Genomic DNA, 27,550 nt, shown 5'->3' with positions numbered 1-27,550 from the left:
ACAAGGAACCTGTGTGTTTAAAAGTAGTTCGATACGCAAAACCACTACACCATTTATTTATTATCTCTATCATTGTTACGCACCAACATGAACTTTGATGGGAACAGGTATAATTGTACTTATTCATTCCCTAGTAATAAGGTTCGGAATTAAAGTAGACCTACAGAAATTTTCGGGCGGATCAAAATCTAAATAAAAAATGATTTAAAACAAATTTGAAACTTGAAACTTTCGTTAGCCTAAGGAAAAATATGGTTCACATTCATTACAAGTACGTACACTGACATAAATTTGTAATAAACATAGTATGAAATTCAAAACAGTGTAGCTGTGGCCATTGATTGACACATTAAAATCATTCATTGACTGGGACAATTTAGGTGAACGTTTGTATGTAACGACCAATGCTCACTATGTACTTTTTAAAGACACTTAAACTATGGGGTCACCAAAGGTTCTCAACACCTAAATAAAGTAATTCGAAAAATTAATCAGAAATAACACGATATTTTGATTTATATCAATTATATAAATCAAAACACAAAGGTTATTCCTGATTAATTTTTCGAATTATTTTATAATTAAAGGCGCTAAGAAACCTTTGTTGACCCCACAGTTTAAATGTCTATCGTAGGTACGTCATGAACAGTGGTTGTTACAGACAAACGTTCACGTAAATTGTCCCAGTCAATGGATGATTTTGATGGGTCAATCAATGGCCAGAGCTACACTGTTTTGAATTTCATACTATCACTTTTTGTACCTTGAAACTTGGACAAAGAGTTGACTCATTGGCACTCATACCACATCATCTTACTTTTGAAAATCATTCCTCATAGTTTATAGAATAATATTAAACCGAAAACATGAACTTTGATTAAAGAAGATACATGGCTTTTGACAACAAGAGCTCATTGTTAACTAGATTATAAAGCCCATGAAATGGGAACGTTACCATAAAGAACTTTCACACTTGTTATGTTTAGGGACTTGGCACATCAGACCAACACGGACCATACAACCATCTTAAACGAATAAAATACATAAAGTACGATATAAATACATCGTTTTGGGACAACAAAATGAACAAAAAAGTTAAACATGCCGCACATACGGAGAAATGATAAGTATTCTGACATTTCTATTTGATAACATATTTGTTGAATTTTAGGAGGTAAACTTTTCGACAAATTGTTTGCATTCCTTTAGCAAAAATACCTCCAAGGAAAATTCAAATTGTAAAACCCTCATCAAATGGCAAAACAAAAAGCTCAAACAGATCAAACAAATGGAAAATAACTGTCATATTCCTGACTTGGTACAGACATTTAAAAGAACAGTAACTCAGGTTATGATTTCAACTTAATGGCTGTGATTATAAATTTTGTACTGGGATATTCTAAACCAAGTACCAAGTTCCGAACCAATACCAATGTGTACAGTTTTGGAAACTCCATAATAATAATTTGATAGAAAACCCTTTTATGTTTAGATTTCCATATTCACAATTGACATGTGCAAAACCATTAAATCGGGAAACCAGAAACAATTATGAACCACATCAACACACGACAACAACTGAACATCAGTTTTCTAACGTAAGACAGGCACAAACAAATGCAGCGGGTTTAAATGATATGACCAATCGTCACTCTAACAGAAACAATAGAGTAGCATCACAAAAAAGAAATGTAAACTCTAAATGTCAATTGAAATGGCTTACTAGTATATCAATCAAATACATATCAACACACGTATATGATAAGTACATTATGTACAAAATAGAAAATATGTTCAGATTAACACATATAAGAAATATCCAAATCCAATAAGTATCATCATCACATACGATCCATAAAAGAACAATGAATCCAATGCATCCACTACCTCGTCCTGGGTAACTGGTACATTTCCCGCGGATTCTGCTGGTTCAACGCAGAAGCACTTCCTTTTCATTGTCCATCTTGCAAAACCTTTCAATGGTGACCAAATATGATCAGTTTTCTTTTTATAATGGTATTTGATAGTTATAGTTGTACCGTACAGAATAATTCCACTTACAGTTATAATGATTATCATAACAATAAGTAAAGCGCACATCGGATTCGAGGTAGCTGGTACGGAGGCAGACGCAATAGTAAGAAAAATTGCATATGACAACAACAAGGTGATTGCTAGGCCTATACGTTCTTCTGTTTCAACTGGAACGATGAACACCAATGGGTTCAAAAATCCGAACAGAAATGTTGGAAACACTACCATTATTGTATAATAAAGCGGTTGGCGTTTGATTTGAACTATGACGTAAAGATTGCTAAAATCGGTAGCATTGTCTATTATTTGGGAGCACTGTTCCAGTGTCCAATCTGAATTCGGAATATAGTAGTCAAATTGACATTGATCTTCTTTGTATAGGTGCTTTAATGAAATATAAGGCATTGGTATTCCATATGGGAAAACATGAAGTGTGCATGTCTGTCTATCGAATGGAAATTTAGATATATCTGTAATGCATTTGACATCCAATACGTCCCCAGGAGAATAGGCAACAAATCCACCACGCCATACAGTTATATAGAATTTTTTCCCATCACCAATAGATTCAAATTTATCAACTCGATTAATGATCACTAACGGGGGCAACCATATATTAATTGGATCAAGTATTAACAAACTTATATTACTATATGATGAAGGATTCCACTTAAGGCGTGGATCATGCCAAACGAGAATAAAGCTTCCGGTTAATGATAGGCTTTCTTCTACCTCCCTGAAATAGTTGATAGATACAATAAAAACTCCAATTCGTATGTTCATTGTCTCTGTAGATGGCGTAGGCATCACTTCTTTTGTATAATTTGTTAACAGATCTTTGTATAGTCGCTGAACATCTGTAATTGTTTGAGCATAAATAAAGATTGGCAGTATACAAAAGAAATATAAAATCTGCTTCATTCTGAATCAGACGCAATGCATAACTATTATCTCTCAAACATTGAAATGTTGTTTCGACTTATAGAATTTAGTTAATTATCGATCAATTAAACGACCACTCAGCATATACATACACTGTCTATTACTGGATCGGTATATGTATTACTGATGCATTGCAACTATATTTCAAAAGAATAGCTTAATGTATACGTATGCCCTCGAATGTGAGTGTCAATGACACATAACTCCTTATCGGTTAACAGAAAAACTGAGAGCTAATAACCGCCAGTATAAATACCGATCATTGATTATTATACAAATAGGCTCATATCATTGCTAAAGAAATTAATAAATGCATATAAATAAGATTACCTTCGCAAAATAAAATGCATATACGATTCAGCAGGGTTTCTCCTGGGTCAATATTTTTTTTAACGATTGTACAAAAATGAATATTGATGTCACACTTTCCATTATTAATGAACAACAATATAAGAAATGCTTTTCCGTCATTAGCAGCGTGAAAATTGATATTTTTATTTAATTCAGACGTTTACTTTATGTAATTTTTCAATATTTTTTTTTCAAATTGAATTTAGTTTTTGTTATTTGTTTAAATTAGTTTGACTATCCTAACGTGATTGACAATTAATGTTTTCATTGTCATTGGTAATATTGAAATATTGAATCTTACCGGTCTGACGATGAACAAATTATACATAATCAATAGATTTTATGCAACGTATCGTTTTGGTTCTATCACAGAAGAAATATAACACAGCGCCGGTAACAGTGACTGATAGAATTAACAAAGCGTTAGCAGTGAACAGTGCTAAATAGTAATTAACAGTAATTAGCCGTAATTAAATTATATCACAGAAAAGATGTTCCAGCACTAGAAAATTTGTTCCGGAACTGTTTTTTTAACCAAATGTTTCATAAGTTCCGGCACAGAAATCACAGCTCCATGAGTTTTGTTTCAATATTAAAATTTTAAAAAAAGTGAAATATGTTCCTGTGATATTAGTTTTGAACGAAGGTATTTTATAGATTTCAATGAAAATGTTCTGCTCGAACTTATTTCACTGAAAATAAGTACCTTTTACATATTGCACAGCGAAACATTTTCTTGTTACGCTTAAAAAATATAATGTAACCTAAAAGCTGTACTTGTGCTTGCATGAGGTACATTTGCAATTGGAGGCATGACTGTAGGATGAGGATAAGAAATACAAGCCACGATAATGTATCATAATTTGTATCAATGCAGGCACGGATCCAGGGGGAAGGGGGGTCCGGGTTTGGAACCCCCCTTTTTTTTGGACGAGCAATGCATTTGAATGGGGACATGTAGTTGGACCCCCCTTTTTGTCCTGGGTAAGAAACCCGCCTTTTTTTAATGGCTGGTTCCGTCCCGGCAATGTTTTATCATTTATGTCACGGTATTTAACCTCCTTATTTCCTGCTGATCTGGCATTACTGTTCTAATCATACATTATTAGCTATTGTCATTGCAAAGTATTAAACTAGTGTGTCTTTTGCTTCTTTATGTTTTTAATATATTTGATCAATCACTTTGTCCTTTTCAAATTAGTACAAATGTTAATCTTTAACTGTAATTCTTTTTTTTTCCGAATGACTTTTATTATTACTTTTTGTTCTACTCTTTCCTAGTTTATATGTGTCATTTTTAGTATTATTATTTGAGTATGTTATTAAACTTTTGCTTTATTCCAAAGGATCCAAATTGGATGTTTGCACTTTTTATCTATTACATTTATCAATCGAATACATGATTTTACAATGACTTTAAACTCACTAATGACAAGTGCTCAGTATATAAAAAAACTTGTTTTACCAGTGGAACATATTTCACAGACAAGGAGCTTATTTCAGGTGAGGAACAAATTTCAAAAATCCAGAACTTATATCAGCAGGTAAGAAACAAATCTCACAAAATTGGACTTATTTCACTAGGTAAGGATAAAATTTCACCAACCCAGAACTTATTTCACCAGGTTAAGTATGGAACTTATTTTATAGAGATGGAACAAATTATATAAAAATTGTCTGTGAAAAAAGTTCTCCCAGAATAAATTATATTTCCTGTGAAATTAGTTCCACTAGAACTTTTTTCACAGGAACAAATTTTGGCTCACATTGTTACACCAAAGTTTGTTGAACTGGGCGTGCATTGTTTTACAATTTTCATACAATCTTTTCATCATGCACAATTCCCCATAAAATTGTACAAATGTGCAGTTCATATGTACATGTATATATGCATGTGAAACAATGAAGCCTAGATTGTAAAACTGTGCATTCTTTATATAAATATGGAATGCGCAGTTTAACAACAGTTTGTTGAACTGTGCGCTTGAATTAAAGCCATGCATTATCATGCAAGAAGTTGTAAAACTCTGCGTTTGCATTAAAGCCATGCATTATCATGCAAGAAGTTGTAAAACTGTGCACATGAACTAAAGCCATGCATAATCATGCAAGAAGTTGTAAAACTGTGCGCTTGAATTAAAGCCATGCATAATCATGCGAGAAGTTATAAAATTATGCACTTTAATATCAATGATTTTACTAAAATTAAAAATAATAAGATGTATGTAGCATTTTGCTAATAGTGCTCAGAACTTATAAAACTTGATGACTTGTGCATGCCCGATTAGTCCGATATTTGTATTTTTTTGGCATGCCCAGTTCTACAATTATCTGTACCCATTCATACCTGAAATAAGCCCAAGAGTAAATATTTAGGTCTCAAATAGTGTATAATTGTTCAGGGCTGGGAACAGTTTATCTAACATATATGTTTCTGTTCAGGGTAACCATGCAGATCTACCAATTTTTACAATTTGGAGAATGCTAGTTCATTTACCACCTTTAAAATCCCATGTTAATTGAACATTTATATTATCATGAAACTTTCACATGAAATCACACTTCATATGTTGACATCAGCATAAAAGACATACTTACCTGACCAGTCTGCCATCATTAAACCTCGCAGGGGACAGATGCGTTCGACTCCGACCTTAGTGTGTCTAAACCACACTTGCAAAAATTGTTCGGACTCGATGGTATCTAACATCCGGCACAGTGACAGAACATCAATAGACAGAAGAAATGAAGGTGTCTCTTTATTTTTTTATTTTTTTTATGATATCGAAGAATATATGTACATATACCACTATTTCCTATTGTGAGATGCAATATTTTCTACAACTGTTCTATATTAAGCCCCGGTCACAACATATCGCACGATTTTTTGTCGTGGAAGATCTATAGAATAGTTGTCGTTGCTTTGTCGTGCAAAATGTAAAAAAAATATTTCTAATGGTCACACCAGCTTCGACTAGTCCCAATGGTTCCACGATAAGTAGACGACAGAAAAAAATTGTAATTTTACTATCGTGGGTTTGTCGCAAGTCGGTCGGGCAACAGTCGTGCGACAGCCGTACGACAATTGTGAGTTGTTTGATGCTATTTTTCAGGTTTTCATGTCATATGATGCGCGTGTTAATGTCGTGTCTCTGTCGAACGACTGCCGCACAACAGTCGTGGATCACTCGCGCGTTTGACTCTGAACTACTAGTTTATACAGAAGGCCCGATTTATTGCGTGCCATTTGCTTTCAATATTATTCCGTGTCATTAATTATAAGTTCGGTTCAACTAAACAACGTTTTTCGTACTAGTTTATATTATTATAATTGTTCAACGAATTGAAACCAGAATGCCCCCGAAGGCAAGGAGCATATTCAGCACGACCAAGCGTAAAATGCTAGTGGAATAGCTATCCTCCGCAAACGGCAGACGGTATGTTTTTCCAAACATTCATTCTCGCCGAATTGTATCCTTCAAAATGAAACGAAAATATGCTGCACGACGAACGTACCACTGTCGTATGACAAACAATCAATGTTGTGCGATTATCGTACGAAATTTGGTATTCGTGAGACAATCGTGCAACTGTACCACGAGTGTCTTGCAACAACCGTGATATTGTCATGCGATAGTCGTACGATTTGTTTTTTGTTGTTAAAATGGTTTATGTATGTATCCACGACAATGTGTTTATTGCAAGACAGACACGTGACACGTGACACGACAAAACATCGTAGAGCAAAAAAGGTGCATGTCCAATTTTCGTTCCACGACATACGACAGCGCCTCGATGCTCAAAATATCGTGCGACTGTCGTACGACGATCACAGATGACCCGCGATTTGATGAAATTTCATAGATGTGTCTTGGGTTCGTTGTGGCTTTAGCGGAAAAATAAGTAAAAATGCACGTCAAATGACGAATTGAGTGAACCTTGCCTCGAAATTGTTTAATTTCTCGTTAAATTGTTCACATTGTACGGAAAAAAAGGTACGGGAAGATAGATACTGACACGGAGATTGCAAAACTAGTCATTAAGAACATCTCAATATTTGTATTTCTGTGTATGGAATGAAAGAAATGGGTCAAGTCATAAAGGAACTAGCCGGTTTTGTCAATGTTTACCACCCGGTTTGGTCATAGATTTCACAATCATGCATAAAAAAATCATAATCGCATTACATTATAATAATTGATTATTTAACTTCAACGTTAAAAAGGAGTTGTGTGGGTCGTCGGAAAACAAGTTCTTTCACAGGACAAAGGCTTATTATTTATACATGTATGAGTCTCAGCTCAGATTCAAATATATATAATAGGCAAACACTTGAATTCCTGCTCTTATAGAACACAAATAATTTTAATTTGACTTTGCATTCCAAATTTTTTTAACAGCAGAATAGATAGATATGAAAGTTATAACGCAAATTGAGGTTAGAGCTCTCTAAATATGCGTTTTCTATATGAATTATGGAAAATATGTTTAAACTTGAAATGAGAGTTAACGATCTTAGAAATACACGTCAATTGATATATGATTTTCTCGCACAATAGGATTGGCACTTTTATAAGTAATCTAATCGTTCTATAAATGTAATCTTTTCTATGATCGTTAAAAATAAATCTTCTCTCAAGGATAAACGTTGATAATCATGATAATAAGACAAATGTATAATATATGCATGCATATTCGACACAGAAAATAAATGTTTATAGAAAGAAAAGGATTACAAGTACCATGCATTAAAAATAAAATTTATTTATCACTAATTGTAACTATACTACTATGTATAAATTAGTATAATAGTCTCAGGTCATCGACAAAATTCAATAATAATTATTTTGTTAACCTAAAAGTTGATTGCTAGGTCCAATCAAGTTATCTTGTTCGTGAAATTTAAAATTTTCAGTTGTTACACATTTTTTTTTAAATTCAAGAACGGTGCAATTTTGTTTGGAATTCTTGGTTGTTTTTTAATTTAGCTCACTTGACCCAACAGGAAAAGTCTTTTTTTTTTCATCAATTGGCATCGGTCTACCGTCGTTCATTGTCTTTCAATATATTTTTTTATATACATTTTCACATCTAAAATTACTAGGCTGCATTTAACAAACCTTATCTAATATCATATGTCTTTTTTAATTATAATTAGGGTATGAAATTTTAAAAAGTTTACTATGACCCCGCTTGTCTACCAAGATGGCCGTCATGGCTAGAAAAAATAAACATAGGGGGACATGCAAGTGCATGATGTCAATTATTTAAAAACAGCCGTAGACATAGAAAATTCGAAAGGGTCATGTGTGATCAAAATGTGCCTGACGGTTAAGATTGGAACCAGGTGATAATATGTGACAAATTATTCACTTTTCAAGTATAACCAAAAGCGTTTATTCAGCGGATGCTTTTAACCCCTGTCTGGCATATTTTTTTTTATATTATTATAAATCATTAATCCGACCGTTATTATTTCACTTGCATTCATTTGTTTCAGATTTTGTTATGTCCAGGTCTTTTATAGCTGACTTTACGGAATGGATTTTTGCTCATTGTTGAAGGCCGCACGATGATTTTTTTTTTGCCAATTACCAAATACACGCAATTTGGACTCTAACGAATAGTTGTAGATTTGCAATCATTCCAAATCTCGTTTTTTTATATTGCTATAACACACTTCAGTAACTCATTTTACAAATAAATCTTTCGAGAAAAAAATCGCATACATGTATGTTAGTCATGAAGATTTTAGTATACCTTACGATATTGTTTTTATAAAAAGAGCACTGGTTTTATATAAGTCTCGTGATTTTTATATATATCCAAAAGGTGTCTACTCCATGTTATTATTTGTCTCAACATTTGACAGCTTGCTGGAAAAAAAAACCTACATGTATGCCTACTCAAATATGCAAGAACAATTCAATATAATGTTAGTTTTCTTTAGAGAGCCTGTGTCGCTCACCTTGATCTATGTGCATTTAAAAAAACATAGACACACATTACAGACAAGAATAGAATTCATGTCAAAATTCTCTTTTTTGCTGATGATAACTTGTTTGTAGATCTTAATTTACTGAACATTCTTGCTATTTACAATTATCTCCATCTATACTGTCTTTTGGCGAGTAGTTTCAGAAGGGAATAAACATTTGAGTAAAATGGACTTTAAAGGACATAATAATTCTTTATAGGGTCAGTTGACAATTTTGGTCATGTGACTTATTTATAGATCTTACTTTGCTGAATAGTTTGGCTGTTAACAGTTAACTCTACATATTATGCTATTCAAGATAATAACCAAAAACAGAATAATTTCCTTAAAGTTACTTATTTAGGGGCAGCAACCAATCAACAGGATGGCTGAAAATTTCATGACAGATAGATCTAAACTTATCTATAAAATTGAGAATGGAAATGGGAATGTGTCAAAGAGACAACAACCCGACCAAATAAAAAACAACAGCAGAGGGTCACCAACAGGTCTTCAGTGTAGCGAGAAATTCCCGCACCCGGAGGCGTCCTTCAGCTGGCCCCTAAACAAATATATACTAATCCAGTGATAATGAACGCCATACTAATTTCCAAATTGTACACAAGAAACTAAAATTAAAATAATACAAGACTAACAAAGGCCAGAGGCTCCTGACTTGGGACAGGCGCAAAAATGCGGCGGGGTTAAACATGTTTGTGAGATCTCAACCCTCCCCCTATACCTCTAATCAATGTAGAAAAGTAAACGCATAACAATACGCACATTAAAATTCAGTTCAACAGAAGTCCGAGTCGCACATTTCAACACAGTGTCAGATTTACTTTCAGAGATATAAGCCAAAAACTGCATTTTACTCCCCATGGTCTATTGTTAGCCATGGCGGCCATCTTGGTTGATGGGCGGGGGTCATCGGATATATTTTTCAAACTAAATAGCTACCCTATGGATGATTTGGGCTATGTTTGGTTTTATTTGACCCATTAGTTTCAGAGGAAAAGATTTTGGTAAAAGTTAAACGATGACGACGGACGACGACGACGAAGGACGACGGATCTCAAGTGATGAGAAAAGCTCACTTGGCCCTATTGGACCAAGGGAGCTAAATAATATGGTTTACAATAAGGTCCTGCACTTTATAAATATAAACCAACATAAAGAATAAAATACAATAATAAAATACTATTACTAGTAACTGTTATTTGAATTAAACAAAATATTCATCAGCAGTTTTGTTTTCAACTGTGTTACATGGGTTTTAAATTAATAAAGTTGACACATTGTTCAAGATATCAACCAGGAGCGTTTCGAGTATTCTGTTTTTCGGGACAAAAAGCCTATGTTACAAATATTTTTTTGAATTGTTCAAGAAATAACCTGATGCACATAATTATCTTTATAATACATTGAGATATTTCAGAGTAATTTTGCGAGGTACTTCAGAACTACAATTGCTTTTCTATTTACAAAATTAAAACAAAGTGGACACCCATGAGAGCTCTCCATATGTATGTGTGACAATGTCATACGCTGATTTAAAATAAATAAAGCTTAAAAATATGTCTAAAAAGTAAAATCACAAAAATACTGAACTTAAAGGAAAACCAATTCGGAATTAAAGTCCATAATCACATGGTAAAATCGAATAACAAAACGTATCAAAAACGGATGGACAAGAACTGTCATATTCCTGACTTGGTATTAGCATAAATTTGCATAAATTTTTCCGGAAGGGTAAGCAGATCCTGCTCCACATGTGACATTAGTCGTGTTGCTCATTTTATTACAAACCCGGTAAATAGTCTAACTCGATGGGTTACATTCTTGAATAGGGAACGGGATTGTGGTTACAACATGATTGAGAAGTTATAGTAAGTTAACACCATTTTCTTAAATTATTCCATTTTTTTTTCGGAAAGTGAATTAAATAGTTTTTAATGATAAGTAACTGTTACAATAAATATTTACTACAGACGATAACATATACATTTGATATTTCAGGAAAGTTATTTGTAAATATAGGCGGGAAAATTGTTAAATCACCCACGTGCGATTCATTTCATGGATGTTTCTTTACTCTTTCTTTTTTATACTGTTAATGTACAATTCAGTGAGACAGAATACATTCAAAAGAAGTAAAATAGCTTGAAATATGTTATAATTTGCCACTGTGACTTTCGTTATACGGTTTCGATTTCAGCTATCTTCTTTTCTACCGAGTCTATTTCCAAATCAAGCGTATCTATATCGTCTTTCATTTCCTTGTACTCCTCACTTAGTGTACTCCGACGCTTTTTCAGCCGATCTCTTTTTCGTTTTAATTCATCCAACAACCCTTTTTCATCATCTCTGTAACAGCCATACACTATCAATTAACATCATATATGCATTTTACAATACAACAGCATGCACATTTACGGAACAGACTAACTCAACAAATCAAAACAAACGTTCAATACTTTGCATTGTACACCAAATATATATAAGTAGTTCTCTTTATCGTCTGGCAAATCTCGTATGTATACATTATTTTTTGATAAAAGAGAGACAATCCAATTTTAACCACATGCCATCATAATAGTCATGTTCAGAAAACATAATATTAAAGGTAAGTCGATTGTGTACTCTCCTCTTTTACATATTTTTGTTTGAATTAGCCTATATTATTTAATGTTTTAAAAAAACGTTATCAATACAAATTGAAGTTGAACAAAAGCGAAAAAAATCACCGAATCATCGGAGTTATTAAGAAATATAGTTCATATAAATGTAAAATACATATACGCCTTCTCATATTGTTTTCTGCTTTTTTCATTGTATAACCTTTCAAGAAAAAAGTATATATACACAACAGTGTCGGTTTGGACTGATTTGGAATCAAATTCTTTTGTTGTAGAGGAACCAACTGATTGTCTTTTCTCAGATAGTTTCTTCTGTAAAATGAAATTAATTCGATCAGTAGTAATAATGTAAATAAAGATGCTATAAATTCATATTCATTGAAAACCAATATACAGGACGTTTTTTTTTTAATATCAATTGAACTATCTTTTTTAAAAATATGTATTATCGATAAATTATCAGCTTTTATTTTCATTGCAAATCAACGGGAAGATTTTCTTATAACTTAACAATATTTTCTGCTCTTTGGTCGGGTTGTTGTCTCTTGAGACATTCTCACTTTTCATTTTTAATTTAACTACACTATCAACGTATGCCGTATTGCGCGTCTTACTGATCATGTAAAATGCTTCGTATCGGATCTGTGATTTGAAAATATATTCTCATACTTACCAAACAGTTATCAATATCTCCTATCACCTCGTCAAATAGAGTACCAGTTTTAACCAATCTAAATCGATGTTGCATTGCCTTCGACAATTTCTTGGCAATATGTAAGTCTTCCTCATTTGGAAACTGAATACAACACTCAGCATAATGGACGATTGCCTTTAAATGGAAACGGGTTAGTCTGGTGTTATTGCTTTCATATTCTCGATCGTACGCCTTTCTATAATGGTGTTTCGCTTTCCGAATGTTCTCCTCTGTTTCTGTTAGTTTGAAAACTTTAGCAATCTTCAAATGGATTCCTGATAGGGCTTTCCACGATGTCAGGTCGTCAATTTTCTTTTCTAACTCATTTGCAATTGACAACGCTTTCACTAAGTTTTGATTTGTAAGAGCTATTTCCTTGCCCGATGTATTTTGACTTTTCTCCTTTGCTACCAGCCTTTTACTGTCAGGTAAATCGTTATGCTCATAAGTACTTTCATCTTTTGATATGCCTTTCTCTTCGACGATTATTCTCTTCTTTGTTTCATCCTTCAAAGGTGTTCCCGGACATTCTACCTTAAATAGTTTTTCATAACATTCCATTTTGATTCTATCAATCATTACGGAATGAAAGAGACTTGAATCTCCAATACGTTTTACAACTCCAAACTCAGTAAAACCTATGCCTTCTATATCAGAATCAAGGCCGTTCAATAGTTCTATGGCTTCTTTTAGTAAAGATGATAGCAGATTGGGATCGGAAAAGGATCTCAGCATATATAATACACCACTGCGATGTGTTACTGGACTGAACACAGGACAAAAGGATCGCACGACATTTTTTGAGGTTGTCTTGGTATTTTTTGGCATCAACAAAGAGCTCAAATGATGCTGTAATAACTTCGTAAGACCGTGTGCTAGCTGATGTTCCATTAAGCTTTCTGTAGTAACAGGGAAGAAAGTACTGGAAAGTCTGTGACGGACATAACCGGTTTCCGGTTTTGAGAAGCTGTCTTTTGAAATTTCCATTAGCCATTTGTTTTTACTAGAATTGTAAAGAATTCTTATCATCAGTTCGACTAGAAATATTTCGGATATATGTTGACTCTCCATTATCAAGTTCTTACTTCTTAGTGTGTTGATTGTCTTGGTTTTTAATTGACCATTGCGCAAATCATTGGTACAAAGATGACCATGATTTTTTAAAAGATCTATGATCCTTAAATTTCTGTGATTGTTTTCGATGAATGTGTCAACAAATTCACGAGGAAGATTTTTTCCATTTTCAACCAATATGTTGAAGATGACTTTACAGTGTCCTTGAAGAACCCCACTTCCATTGAGATACTCATTCATTGTCGTGTAAGAATCTGTATCTTTGATATTGGTAAGCTGGTGTTGTTGACCACAAAAGAATGCTTCATACATTGTGCGTTTTGCTTTTTCTAGATAGGTATTAGCAGATAACTCAGTATTTCCATACAGTCTATAAGTGATTCCTACTGCGCAATAAATATAGCAAAGTTTTGCTTTTGTTTCGTTAAACAAAGACTTAATATTGTCTTCAAAGTGTAATAAGAAGGCCTCAGCATGGTCTAACAAAAGTACGTTTCTATGAATAACTTCCAATAATCTTGCATCTAGATCAATATTACACATGAAAAAGTTCAGAAGTGTCTTGAGATGGGAAGTTCGTTCGTCGCAGGGCTTAGACGCTTTCAATATCATGAAAATAAACCCATGAGCAGTTATTATTCGCTGCTCATCTATACCTTTAACAACAACCAAGGAGTATTTTTGTAATTTTTGAAGGAAGCCATCTATTATTATCGTCTTTTCATCTTTGTTTAATTTGTTTGGCAAAAGAGATTCAAAAATGAGGATAGGAATATTTTCTGTGTTAAGAAATGACATGAGGTGAAACAGAGTTTTTTCCTCAGTTGACATTTTCTTTTCTGCATGTGAAATAAGCATTTGACAAGCTTTTTTAGATGCAGAATCACCAATGCTGGTTCTGTTTTCAAGTAATCTTTCAAGATAACTTTCAATGCTTATACCTGTTGCGTGGATATGAGTTCTTGCAAAAGCAAGGCCATCTGGCAAATAGCCTAATCTCTTTGCTAGTTCTTTTGCCTGCTCATGTACTGAATCATCAACGTTTAGATATGTTACAGCCTCCGTTTCTGTCATTCCGTGAAATTCGATTACTAAATTATCGAATTCAGGTGATAACGACTCACTTGTAGTTACAATAACAAGTATGTTATCATTCTGTTTCAGTTGCGTCAAAAACTCGTTCATTAAATTTTTCTGAGGAGTTACTAAACCAAGCAGAATAAAAATGTGCTTTGTGTCTCGGTATTCGTCGCTTTCCATAACCTCTATAGCGCGTAATAACATGATGTTAATTGACTGTTTAATGCGCAGATCTGAGTTTATGTATTGTATCTTTAGGTAGTTCATTAAATGAGAAAGGGAATTATAAATGTTTAATTCAGTATTGCAATCTATCCGCCAAATCAATGAATTATTGGCATTCTCCGTATCATTTGAACGACTGTGTGCATAGTTGAATGCATGCTGGGATTTCCAAGTTCCAGGTGGACCTGAAAATTATAATAAGTTCTACAAAACCTACATGTTGAAAGATCCATGATAGGTACAAAAAGGATAGTCAAACTCGTAAGTAAAAAAAAAATACTCTGCCAATACAAAACCGACAACTAAACAGCAGAACACCAAAAAACCCAATAAAAACAAAAAACTGAGAAACATTAAGGGATGATGTCATGTGCTTCGGAAGGGCAAACAGATCCTGCTCCAAATATAGTACTCGTAGGACTCAATTACCCTATGCCTAATAATGTCTTAAGAATACATTATGTAAATGATCAGGATGAAGCTCCTATCGATACTTCGGTAAACTTTGTCGTTCTAGGGACATCTCTAAAATTAGAAACCTAGTTGATATGTTATGTTGTTATTCAAATCCTATGATGCTTCAAGTTATGTTAAAAAAACGGAAATAAAATTGTATGCATAGACTTTACATTGAATTGGTATTTACGCCTATTTAGTGATGTATTTGTAATAGTTATCAAAGATACCAGGATTATAATTTAGTAGATTTTAAGTTTTAAACTTGTACTATATTCTTTAAGGTTTTTTTAATCTTTAAGGTAGATGAAGGGGCGGAGAGGGAGGTTGGGGGCGGATTGGTCTAAATTAAATTCATAGAAATTTTTAATGATTTGTCAAAGTATAGTTCATATCATGTTTTTTCAAAAATATAATAAAAAGACTAGTGTGAGTCACCAGGCTTTTCGTTTCATGCTACAGGTCATACATTGTCCAATATTATATAGATTATGCCTGGAAAACCCATTTTTGTGATATAAAAAAATTATCACCATAGAATTTAAAGATTAAACATGAGAAGATAACTCTAATAATCTGTTTTCAAATAAGAAAAAGAAAAAAATGGGATCACCGAACTTTTTTTCGTGTTATTCAATAAAATAGGGAAAAATGCAGTTCTGGCATAGCAAAAAAGAAATTGTTTGATAAAAATTAAATGCAACAAAACATCAAAATGAATTTTAAATTTAGAAATGACCCTTATGCAAAGCTCTGATTTTTTTTGCCCAAATTTGGCTAGTTTTAGGCCTTCTTAATGTGGTACATAACACTAAAGGGAGATAACTCTGTAAAATCACATAAACGTGTTCATCACGTTGTATTATAAAGGAAATATCTAGCTTCTCAATGATCAAATTTAGTTTTTGTCAAACTGGCACATATTCAACCAATTTTTCCGAGAAAGTGATTGGTTCATTTTGTTTAATAATTTTCATATCTTTTTCAAAGGGTCAAAGTAAATATTTTGTCAAAATGTTATGAAAATTAAACGAGCCAATTTAATTTTAGTCAAGGTGTTGGGTTCGACCTTAACGTAGTTTGAGATAACCTGCAATGATTGAATTAGGATTTTGATATTCGTATATTTTGGTCTCCATCTTCAGTGAAGAGACACACATTATTGAAATGCAAATCTGGTCAGTATATGTGTTACTGGTGCTTGCACTAGTTATTGTTTTCATTGGAATTATTGGTAATTCTGATAAACATTTGAGTTGGTTATTATTCAAAATTGTTATAATGATTCTATATGGATAGCAAGAAATAAAAAAAGATAATGTCGCTTATCTCGTGAACACTTTCGGTTTTAAGATACCAAATTGTCTTCAGTATTTCAAATGCAATATATTTCAGACATAATGGTTTACTCTTATAAATTGTTATTTTGATGGAGAGTTGTCTCATTGGCACTCATACCACATCTTCCTATATCTATTATGAGCCTAGATTATGTGCCTAGATTATGGTTAGATGATTGTGTGGAGATAACTTATATGTATCACAAAAAAAATAAAAATTCTGGATGTTTTTTTTTTAATTATTTTCTCAGTCACTCAGTTAATATGCAATTCAGAAATAAATTACAAGAACCCTTACTTAACCTGCAAATAGTTACATTTATATTAACACCAGTTAATAAATCAAATCAATGACGTTCATAAAGATTATACTGATTTATCTATTACTTGACAAACGCCTAATCGGTTCGGATAAATGTGGTATGTCAGTTCAATATCTATATACTTTTGTAGATTCGTAAAATAATGGAAATCGTCAATATTAAGGTGGCTCGCGGGTATAAGATTTTCAGAAAAAAAATTAAACATTAAATTTTCATTAAAATTTTTATTTATTACCTTTAGCAGTTGTTACTTTATCATATGGTACAAAAATCATTCCAAAAAAAAAACAATTCGTGTTGGCCCCAGGTGACTTTTAAAATGTAGATATCATTGAAAAAGATCCAAATTATCTGCCTTTTTTGCAAAAAAAAGCCATTTTTTTGCATTAAAATTGAAATATCTTTTTTTAACTCATCGGTGACCTATATTTTTATTGTTTTTTTCGAATAAGTTGAAAATAAACTAAATGATTGTAAAATTTAAGCGATGTATGTGCTTTAGTTCTTTTTTTTTTATTTCGTTATTACCGCTATTTCTGTTTTTAGTTCAACAGAAAAAAAGGACATTAACAAAAATGTATGCTTCTTTCGAAGGCAGATTGTGAGCGTAAATGAACGGTGACCCCATTTTTTTATTTCATTTTTCTATTAAGTATAAGATACAGTTTATTTATAGAAAATATAGAGAAATCCTATATTAAATAAAAAAATTGATTTAGACCCGCGAGCCCCTTAAAGATAACTGAAAAAATAATAAAATATTCCGGGGTTATACCAAGCTTATCGATTCCACTCCTCGATGCTAATGTTTTCCAGTTTAATTCATATTTCAGATATGATTTGAATATTTAAAATGTACACATTTGAATGACATACCTTTTAAAATAGCTGCATTATTATGTGACATATGTTGACATAATTTGCGGTATTCTGATGTTTCTAAATACTGTGCAGTTACATGCATTCCACTCAGCCCGTAGTAGTCTAGAATTATTTATTTTTAATTATTATTCAACAATTAATTTTAACACAATTATTTAATTGTTATAGTCAAAAGATTTAAAGGTTAGAAGACATTTTAGAATTCACATTTGAATTTCTGATGTAGAGAGTAATTATGTCTTATTTAATTAATAGTTATCAAAGGTACCCAGCGTATAATTTATTTAAACGATGACGTGTTATACCTTTTTTGCATAAATTAAACAGAAAATAATGATGATGAAAAAAAATCTTCATTTTTAGAAATCTGATTTTATTGTAAAGGGCTTACTTACTTTAAAATATAAATACTCGAAAACTCAGATAATCTTTAAACTTACCATGATTTGACAGATTCCTTGAAATGGCCGATTTGATATATTGCTGAACCTTTTCATCGAGGTCGTTTCGTTTGGCAATCTGTAAATATGTTGCCAGTTGTTCAACGTTTTCAGCTGACAGCATGCATCGTTCTTCTAACAGTCGTAAAAGGTCTGTTCCTGTAACAATCTTCTGTAGATCACGCTTTCCAATATTGTGTCTTATAAAAAACTTAACGGTCTTGATGTTTTCTATGAATATAAAAAACAATGACATTGGAAATGCGAAAACAGATTCACTTAATATATGTATGATTGAAAAAATGATGTATTATTTCCTTAATGAGACAGCTTCACCATTATGATCTATTCAAGTTTCATATTTTTACGAATGTGTTGCTATGTACGTTTTCTGATCCCATAATCGAAAGCAAAGCGTGTCATAATAAAATGCATGACGATAAAATTCTAGAAAATTGGATCATAAATTAAGAATATTCATTTTAAATATGAATGTTTAACGCAAATTCAATTTAGTTACCAACTTTTAATAAGTTGTTAGTGTTTTCGTCGATTTTTGAAGTTTCCAAAGGCATTATCAGTTTGTTTCCTCTTGATGAGTTAACGTTCGTATGTCAAATTTTGTATCTTTCAATTCCCTTTTCAAGTTATATTGCTATTAACAAAATTATATTATCTTAAATCCGACTTTAGATTTAAATATAATTGATATCATAAAGGTCTACCTGGCCTTATATGAAAATAAGAACATGTGGTATAAATGCAATGAGAAAACCGGACACCATATGACACCTTTGTGTCACCGTACGGACTTCAACAAGAAGCAAACCCTATACCGCGTATTTTACTATAAAAGATCTCAAAATGACAAATTTAAAACAATCAGCTTAACTGCCTTATTTATGTAAGTAAGTATGAAGATATACAAATATGATATACAACAACAAACGACAGCCACTAAATAACAGTTATTTACTTACAGGCATTGATACAGAATTTACACGGATTAAACGGGTAGGCGGTGTCTAACCCTATACATAACCTGGGACAGTGGTGTAACAGTACAACACGTAAACAAACAATAACATTTATTTAAAAGGAGTTTTCTCATCAGATCGATCAGAACAGAAAAAAGTAACAAAAACTCAGATTGGACGTCGCATGGTATTTATACATACCTGCAACAATAAAAAAAAAACACTGTAACTTGGCTCTGTACTTATACATCCCGTCATTGTGTTATTGTGCGATGGTAAAATTTGTGTTATTGTCTTTCATTTCTGATTATGTGCTTTCTCTATATGCTTTTTTGTGCTTTGTGCTTTGTTATATATTTGTTTATTTTAAAAGTTATTAAGATTATAACATTATGTTGATTGATGTACCTCTATTTTTGGCATTTTTATCTATTATGTCCGTTTTTTTGTTCATGCATCGTTGTCAATATAATGAAATTTGATGGGACTGTCATACAAGTGAGAGTTTTCACTAGCTATAAAAAAAAAACAGTTTCAATCCCTTATTTCCTACATGAGCAAATGCCTGTACCAAGTTAGGAATATGACAGTTGTTTTCCATTCGTTCCCCCCCCCCCCCCCTTCTTCTCAAATCAAACAACAACAATAACATCAAAACTACAAAATTTAAATACGGCATTTAAAAAATCTAAAAACTCATTGACGAAAAGTATATTATTAATGTCGAAAGAAAAGGAATGCGTTATATTTTTGGTTGCATTATTTCCCTGGTTGATGATATAAAAGAGGGAAAAAAATTTAGAATATAAAGTGAGATTTGATGTATATATAATGAGACAATATCTGAAAAAGTCTAATTTTTGGAAATAAGAAAAAACATTTTTTTTTTGTTTAGACCCAGTATTTTAATAGCACAAATCGAAGAACACACATTGGGGATCTAGGAACTGTTGTCTGTAATTCAAACAATTGTTTAATAAGGAAACAATGGCTGTTTTAAAAATGGTACAAAAAATCCAGTTCTTTCCTGTTACCAAAGTGAATCAATTTTAAAAAGTTTCTAATGGGAATAAGGAATAAGTTTAAGACAATATTTGTGGTTTACTAGTATATCCTGCAATAGTTTATCAAATGCCAATTATTGATTTTAGCATTTGCAATACAAAAGGTTTAGAAATATACTTAAATATAGTCAGATATGTCGGTAACATGAAAGAATCTTGAGTAACAGCACAACGGTAACAGGACAGAGTTGGTAACAGAAAGGATTTTTCTGCTTTATTTTAAAGTTGAAGAAAAATACATCATTTTAAATTGGTAACAATTGGAAGATAACAGCAAACAATGTCATTTATCCTTTGAAACTGTATTTGCAAGATGAAAAATCTGCCTAGGTAATGGAAAATTCTAAAATAAATTCCTTTCTGTTACTATCTACTAAACTAGAATTGCACAATGTTCTCTGCTGTTATCAAAAGCAAAAAACCTATTTATTTATTCAATATACTTTATATTATTTTGAAATTTATTTAATATGGTGGTGATAACTTATATTAAATGAAATGGTTGGCATATGGTAGATTAACTTTTCGATTCTTCAGTGAAATTGTCTTGAACATCCTTCCTGTTACTGATGATGGTTATGCTGTTACTTTTTATCAGGTAACATGACAGAACGTAACAGAAAGGAATTACGCGATAGTTTTTGTCCTTTTTATCACATTAAATGTAAGTGTATTTCCTGTGACATATAACTTTTAAAAAGATGATATAAAAACACACTTAATGCTGTGGTGCACACTTAAAAATATTCTCAGAAAGTGTAAGAAAAGGCTGTAACAGGATAGAACACCAATAAGTATTTTTCTATAAATTCTTACCTTGGATGGGCTTGAATTTTCAAACCTGGCCGCCTTTCCAACTATTTCTTTGTACTAATGCATTCAGGAAATGATGCTCTTCACAATACATAATGGGAAAATAACTCTTGGTCTTGTAAACGTTTCCACAGGTAAAAAGAACAGTGGTAACAGGATGGAAATCACCCCTGGGGACAATTTTTTTTTCTCTTAAAATTTGCAAAATTTTATTACATGCTATAGTTATAATATAAAAAGACAAATTAGGGGCAAGTTTATTATATAATATATCATATATGTGAAAATCGGACGCCTGTTTAATTAATTTGGATATTATTTGAATGATTTAGTTTTTAAAAAAACACAGGGGACAACATGATTTTAGGGGGGGTTGAACATTTAAATTACAATATTTTATTGGAAGAAATATAAGAATGAGTGTTTAATTGGCAGGCCATGGTGCATTATATAACTTAGTTTATACTGAAACTTAAAATTTTCAAAAAAGATGGTTGAATAAAAAAATAATTGCTGGTGAAGTGCGGGACATGGAAATTAGACTTTTTCAGATATTGTATATGTATGTTCTGGAAACGTTTAGTTCATCCCACACAATCTTTAAATTTCCATTTATGTTCATTCATTTTGTTTCTGAAATGAAAGCTATTTGGAAGTGCATTGCGCGATACATGTGTGCAATAAGTAATACTTTCGAAATCAACATTTCAATATCTTCTGTTAGGTTTAATTAATCGAAATATCGATGAAATGTCGTTTTTCTAGTTTGAATTTCATTATGCCCTGTTGCACTATCAAGTTTCATATGAAAAGGGATGGTAGAGCAGGACACTCTTTTAAGTACTATGTCAAAATATCTTTTTCTATATCGAAACCTCATGAAATTTAATTCTTTTGTCATCACAATAACAAAATGAAAGTTCATAAATAAAAAGAAAAACTATCATAATTTAGCAATATAAACAATATTATTAATTTTTTCAAAAAAAATCCTTAATATACATTTATCTACAAGTCGACCGGGTATCACAAAATCTTAGCACGAAATGTGTGAAAACAAAGGAGAACAATTTTGTGTTTCATAAAACAAAAACATATTGAAGGACCATAACTATGTATGTATGTGTTCTAATATATTTATTTACCTGGGGATAATTCTTGTGCTACCTCCGTTGTCAAAATCCGGTAACTATCAAATACAATTTGTTCCATGGCATATATGTTCCTGGAATAATGTTAACATGTGAAGACGCCTGTCGATTATGATTAGGAAATCTACTTGAGATATTGATGATCCTGTAATGTAAAATCCAGGTTACACTAACGACAAATTGGTTGTTTCCTTTAATAAATTTTCAAGCGCATACTAGACGAATATTTTAATATGTATAAGCAACTGCATGCGTTGTGTTTTATATGTGATAACTATCACAATGTTTTACTAAGTTGTGCATGTTTGACATTATCTGGATATTCTAATTTGATGACACATTTAGAAAACATCACACGTTTCATTTATTTGTACATCGTTTTTATACCGCGTGAATATATAGTTGGTTTTTTAGATGTATTTGACAAAAAAAATTAAAGTTTCAACCCTAAATGCTCCTAAACTGTGTACTTTATTTGACCTTTATAAATGTTTTTATTTTATTCGAGCGTCACTGATGAGTCTGTTGCAGACAAAACGAACGCCTGTTGTGCAAAATTGCAATCCTAGTATCTATGATGTGATTATTTATGCAGTCACAAGTCAATCACTTAATTAGTAAATATTTCAACTAACTGTGTTGCTGAATTAATGAAAATTTAAGGGTCTGGTTAATCAACTGGCAGATTAGAAGAGAATATTCAAAATTGATATATGTTGACGAAGGAAAATAAGACAAACAGATCAAATAAGATGGTAAACTCTGCTAGGAATACGTAGCATATACGAAACATAAACGATATCAAATAGAAAACGGGAGTTATTTAACACACTTGATATAATTTTTGTCGAGATCATTATTCAATATAAAGAATGTTTTAAATAGAATAATGTGTTCATATAAAATGCAGTACAAACCTACCTTGTAGAATGTACAATCCATTAGAATGCGACAATTCACGAGGAGGAACTTTTCAACTGATTGCGTCAATTCAAGAGAAAATACTTATATAAGGTAATTACTTCTTTCAATTTTTAAAGGAAGAAGGAAATGTTTGAAATTTTGAATATGAATTGAAAAGAAACCAACATTACTTATTTACCTATGTAAGTGTCATTAAATCTCCTCATTTAAACATATTATCTTTGTATTTCGTCAATTGTATTGTATATTGACAAGGAAGTTGTAAAAAGTATTTTTATTTATTATATTTTAAGATTTGCACATATCGGGAAAGGAACTTAAAAAATATAAAAAAGATGTATACCAGTAGATCAAATCTTAGTAACAAAAGATATTGCAAAGCAATACTAAAATATCGGTGAAGATGCTTTTTGGGGTTTTCCTTTAGACTAAGTTGGTTAATATAGTCAAATTTTGAATTTGTCAGCGTACATGGACTTCCCCCTTTTGAATTTATCTTGGAGTTCGGTATATGTTTATATGTTTGTTAAGAGTTGTAAGGTAAGATTTGTTCGCGTGGTATTCCAAAACGCTTTCTAAATTTTAATTGTAACATAATTTTCCTGGATTAGACGATTTAAAGAAAAGTGTCTAGTACTATCATTTTTTTTTTTTTTTCGTTCAGAAGTATTAAGCTAAAATATATTGAAAATTTGAAACGAAGATTTAAAAGCATATTTACATCACAGAAGGTAAAAATGTTATGCTTTTCATCAATCTATAACTTTTGCCAATTCTTCAAATATTAAGAGCGTATTTTTTGTATTCAAACTAGGTTCTCTTTGGGATTTCGGTTTATATAAATAAAACAACATAAGTATACCAGTGTTCAAACGTCATTAATCGATTGCGAGAAAACAAATCCGGGATACAATTAAAACAGAGGGAATCACATCAATTATAAAAAGAAAACAACGAAACAACAGAAACAATGAAGTGCAACAAAACAACAAACAAAAATGCAACACACACATAAACGAACTATAAGAAAAATGACCATATAATTAATATTAATGTCAACAACGAAGTGCTGACTAACCACAGATCAAAAACGAACAAATAACAAACGCAGGACAGCACATTAGACCATCACCACAACAGAGTAAAACAAAGGAACAACAGGAACACTGACATGCAACAAATAAAAAGAAAAAGTACATATAAAATAAAGCACTGCCATACTACTGACGTGGTACAGGATATTATAAAAAAGAATATGTGATATGGTTGCCAATGCGATAACTCTTCACAGAGGCCAAATGATCAGACATAAAAACTCTAGGATCACCGTACGGCCTTAGATTATCTCTCTATGTTGTTTCTTACTACCTTGACTGCCTTTTAAACCCTTGCTCTGTCAGCATCGATGGTTTGTTGTTTTATAAATATTTATAGATTATCGTTGATCATCTCAACGAGAACGATTTTCTCGCTTGAGCCGATACAGCGAAAGCGAGAAAAGCAATCGAGTTGAGATGACCAGTGATAATCTGTTAATCGCTATATTACCTATGACGACGTTGTCAATTTCATTACCAACGCCAGGTGCCTCCTTGGTTTTAAGTAGCATCATATAAATACTTATCACAAAAAAAAAGATCAAATGAAAAATGCACAATATAATGATAAAAAAGTATATATGAAAGGATCGCCAATTAGACAACTATTCTCTAGAGTTTGAATGATGAAGAAAAAAATCAATTACTCTACGATTTTTAACAATGAGTACAATTCATGTCGTATAGTCAGCATAAAAAGGCGTCGACATAAAAAAATTTGAAACATTTATAACAAGAAAGATAATGGACTGATTTATACACTACACAATACCACATTGCAAATATAACAGACATAAAAGGCGAGCTTATGAATTACAGATCGGCACATTAAGATTGTGACGGGTTAAACATGAGTGTGAGAACTTGAAAGAGTGAAATTATATCACAACATAAAAACAAACTGGAAAATTCATTTGAAAATGGCTTAACTGAAAACCCCGATACGAAACCCAAATTAACCAATTATTAAAAACAGATGCTTTATCAAGTTGCAGAAAAAAACCTAGATGGATTGATAAGTTAAGGGATCAAGAAACAAATATAGCACCAGTTTCTTAAACAAGTTCTGAACCATGAGATAAAGAACATGAAGAAACGGATTATGTATTAAATCTACTTGAACCGAAAGTAGTTTATAGACTACTAATACGCCAATAATTCAATACAGGTAGTTGTTTTATTCACTAAATACAAAATGTACAAACTGTTCTTTCCTGTGGCGTTGTCTTGGGTTCTTGTTACATATAACGATAAAATATATATACCTGGGAATTCTTCTGTACACAAAAATGATGAACTATGTTGGAGCTGATCCATCGAATTAAATCAAATCCCAAAACTTTCGCAAAGAAAGGAAGAAGGAAGAATTCGAATAGATGAATACGTAGTCCTAACAACAGATTAAATAGATTCTTTATTATTCAAAACAAACAATGCTAAAAAAAAAAAAAAACACTTTATCATGGCTCTAGTAAAAATTGGAGCATATCAAGTAGATATAAACAATTGAATGAATGATATACTAACATAAAATAATAACTACAAAAATACATATAGTTTCACACCAACGCTATTTGATTTAAGACATGCAAAAGAAAAGAGGGACGAAAGATACCAAAGGGACAGTCACACTCATTAATCGAAAATAAACTGACAACGCCATGGCTAAAAATGAAAAAGACAAACAGACAAACAATAGTACACATGACACAACATAGAAAACTAAAGAAAAACAACACGAACCCCACCAAAAACTAGGTGTGATCTTAGGTGCTGCGGAATGGAAAGCAGATCCTGCTCCACATGTGGCACCCGTCGTGTTGCTTATGTGATAACAAATCAGGTAAAAAGTCTAATTCGGTAGGTCATATTCATGAAAGGGAAGGGTATTGTAGTTACGACGGAAGGAACATATCCGATATCATTTGTGAAACAGTTATTCCATGACGGCCAACCAACTCGTGGAAACTCGTAGAAACGAATTTTCATATTCTTCAGTGTTAGTTATGTTTGTTATCTTTTACATTTAGATTTATTTTCCAATTGTAAATAATATAGAACAGTCCAAATTAATATAATTTGTGCTTTGATATAAATGCAAGAAGATTTTGAGTGAATGGTAGCTAGACATACGTCTTTGCAATTGTCCCGCATGATGTTAGAAGTATAGAAAATAACTCATCTGTTATTTCAAAACTACCAACCGATGTAATACTCATCGTAAATTTGAGATAAACCTCACTATGATGGGCTCTGACATAAGATAGACATGGTAAGCCTTCAAAAAATATAGAGATCACGAAGATTGTTGTTGTTTTTAGAAGTGGAATTTGCATCATTTTTTATTTTACGTGAAACGGTTTGGTTTCTAGATTTAAAAAAAAATTATATGCTAAACAAGCTATGCTCCTTAGATACAAATTTGATGGACCCAAAGGTTATATTTGTCTTTTTCCTCGGAGCATTTTTGTTGTTAATTTGCTTTCAAAATTGAAAGTTGAAATTTACCAAATTAAATAAACATTTTCAATATTAATGTTAAGATGACATTGTGATCTGCAAAGTTATTTCCGAAATTAGAACTTTTATCGCCGCCATAAGGTTTTTAAAAGTCTGTTCCGGATCTTTATTTATAAACCTAAATGGACCATTCTTTTATTTATGTTCTGGAGCCATTAACTTTTAATATAATCTACCTGTAACAAACATGAGAAATGACCAAAAAAAATATGTTTCTATTGTTGCAAATCAGTATATCAAAGACCATTATTCATCTTAAAAAGAAAATCTGGTTCAGTTTGCATTCAAGTTTCTTCGGTCAAAATGTTTTATCATTTTATTCTATTTTACATTAACTTATTATGATATTTGACATTAATGTATACTTTGTAAGCCACATAACACTTTAAACTTTAAGCTTTGAGCCAAAGTTTTCTTTTCTTATCATGGACCTTACCTCTATAATTTGCAATAGACGTTTGATATTTGTGATATAAATGCATCATTTCAGGATGATGTGTCACGTACCATGTTTGGCTTCTGAACATGACATTTTAAATGTAACTAC

At 31.9% G+C, this 27,550-nt stretch overlaps 2 protein-coding genes across 3 annotated transcripts in view; both read right to left on the bottom strand.

Moving 5' to 3' along the window:
• Nucleotides 1-27,550, bottom strand: part of LOC139500078 (uncharacterized) — a 254,646-nt gene that overhangs the window by 208,897 nt on the left and 18,199 nt on the right. The gene's annotated exons all lie outside the window — the stretch shown is intronic.
• Nucleotides 9,217-23,514, bottom strand: LOC139500076 (uncharacterized). Of its 2 annotated transcripts, none has more exons than XM_071288812.1 (7): nucleotides 23,384-23,477; nucleotides 22,457-22,536; nucleotides 18,458-18,688; nucleotides 18,012-18,119; nucleotides 12,617-15,201; nucleotides 12,170-12,255; nucleotides 9,217-11,671 (listed from the first exon to the last, which is right to left on the bottom strand). In XM_071288812.1, the coding sequence occupies exons 2-7, from the start codon at nucleotides 22,521-22,523 to the stop codon at nucleotides 11,503-11,505; spliced, it is 3,246 nt and encodes a 1,081-aa protein (XP_071144913.1). In that variant the 5' UTR covers nucleotides 22,524-22,536; nucleotides 23,384-23,477; the 3' UTR covers nucleotides 9,217-11,502. The 2 variants fall into 2 exon arrangements, with proteins under 2 accessions (XP_071144913.1, XP_071144912.1); XM_071288811.1 differs by having other exon boundaries at nucleotides 9,218-11,671; nucleotides 22,457-22,607; nucleotides 23,384-23,514.

The sequence above is a fragment of the Mytilus edulis genome, chromosome 13 (genome assembly GCF_963676685.1).
Source record: "Mytilus edulis chromosome 13, xbMytEdul2.2, whole genome shotgun sequence".
NCBI classification, from domain to species: Eukaryota; Metazoa; Mollusca; class Bivalvia; order Mytilida; family Mytilidae; genus Mytilus; species Mytilus edulis.
The sequence above is the reverse complement of the archived record's forward strand: the minus strand, read 5'-3'. Positions and strand labels throughout refer to the sequence as shown.

Bases quoted from the DNA above. Each gene is read 5' to 3' on its own strand.
- LOC139500076 (XM_071288811.1), bottom strand. From the start codon at position 22,523: ATGGAACAAATTGTATTTGATAGTTACCGGATTTTGACAACGGAGGTA. The intron at 18,120-18,457 runs GTAAGTTTAAAG...AAATAATTCTAG, and splicing joins AAGGAATCTGTCAAATCATG to ACTACTACGGGCTGAGTGGA. The intron at 12,256-12,616 runs GTAAGTATGAGA...TTCATTTTACAG, and splicing joins GAGATATTGATAACTGTTTG to AAGAAACTATCTGAGAAAAG.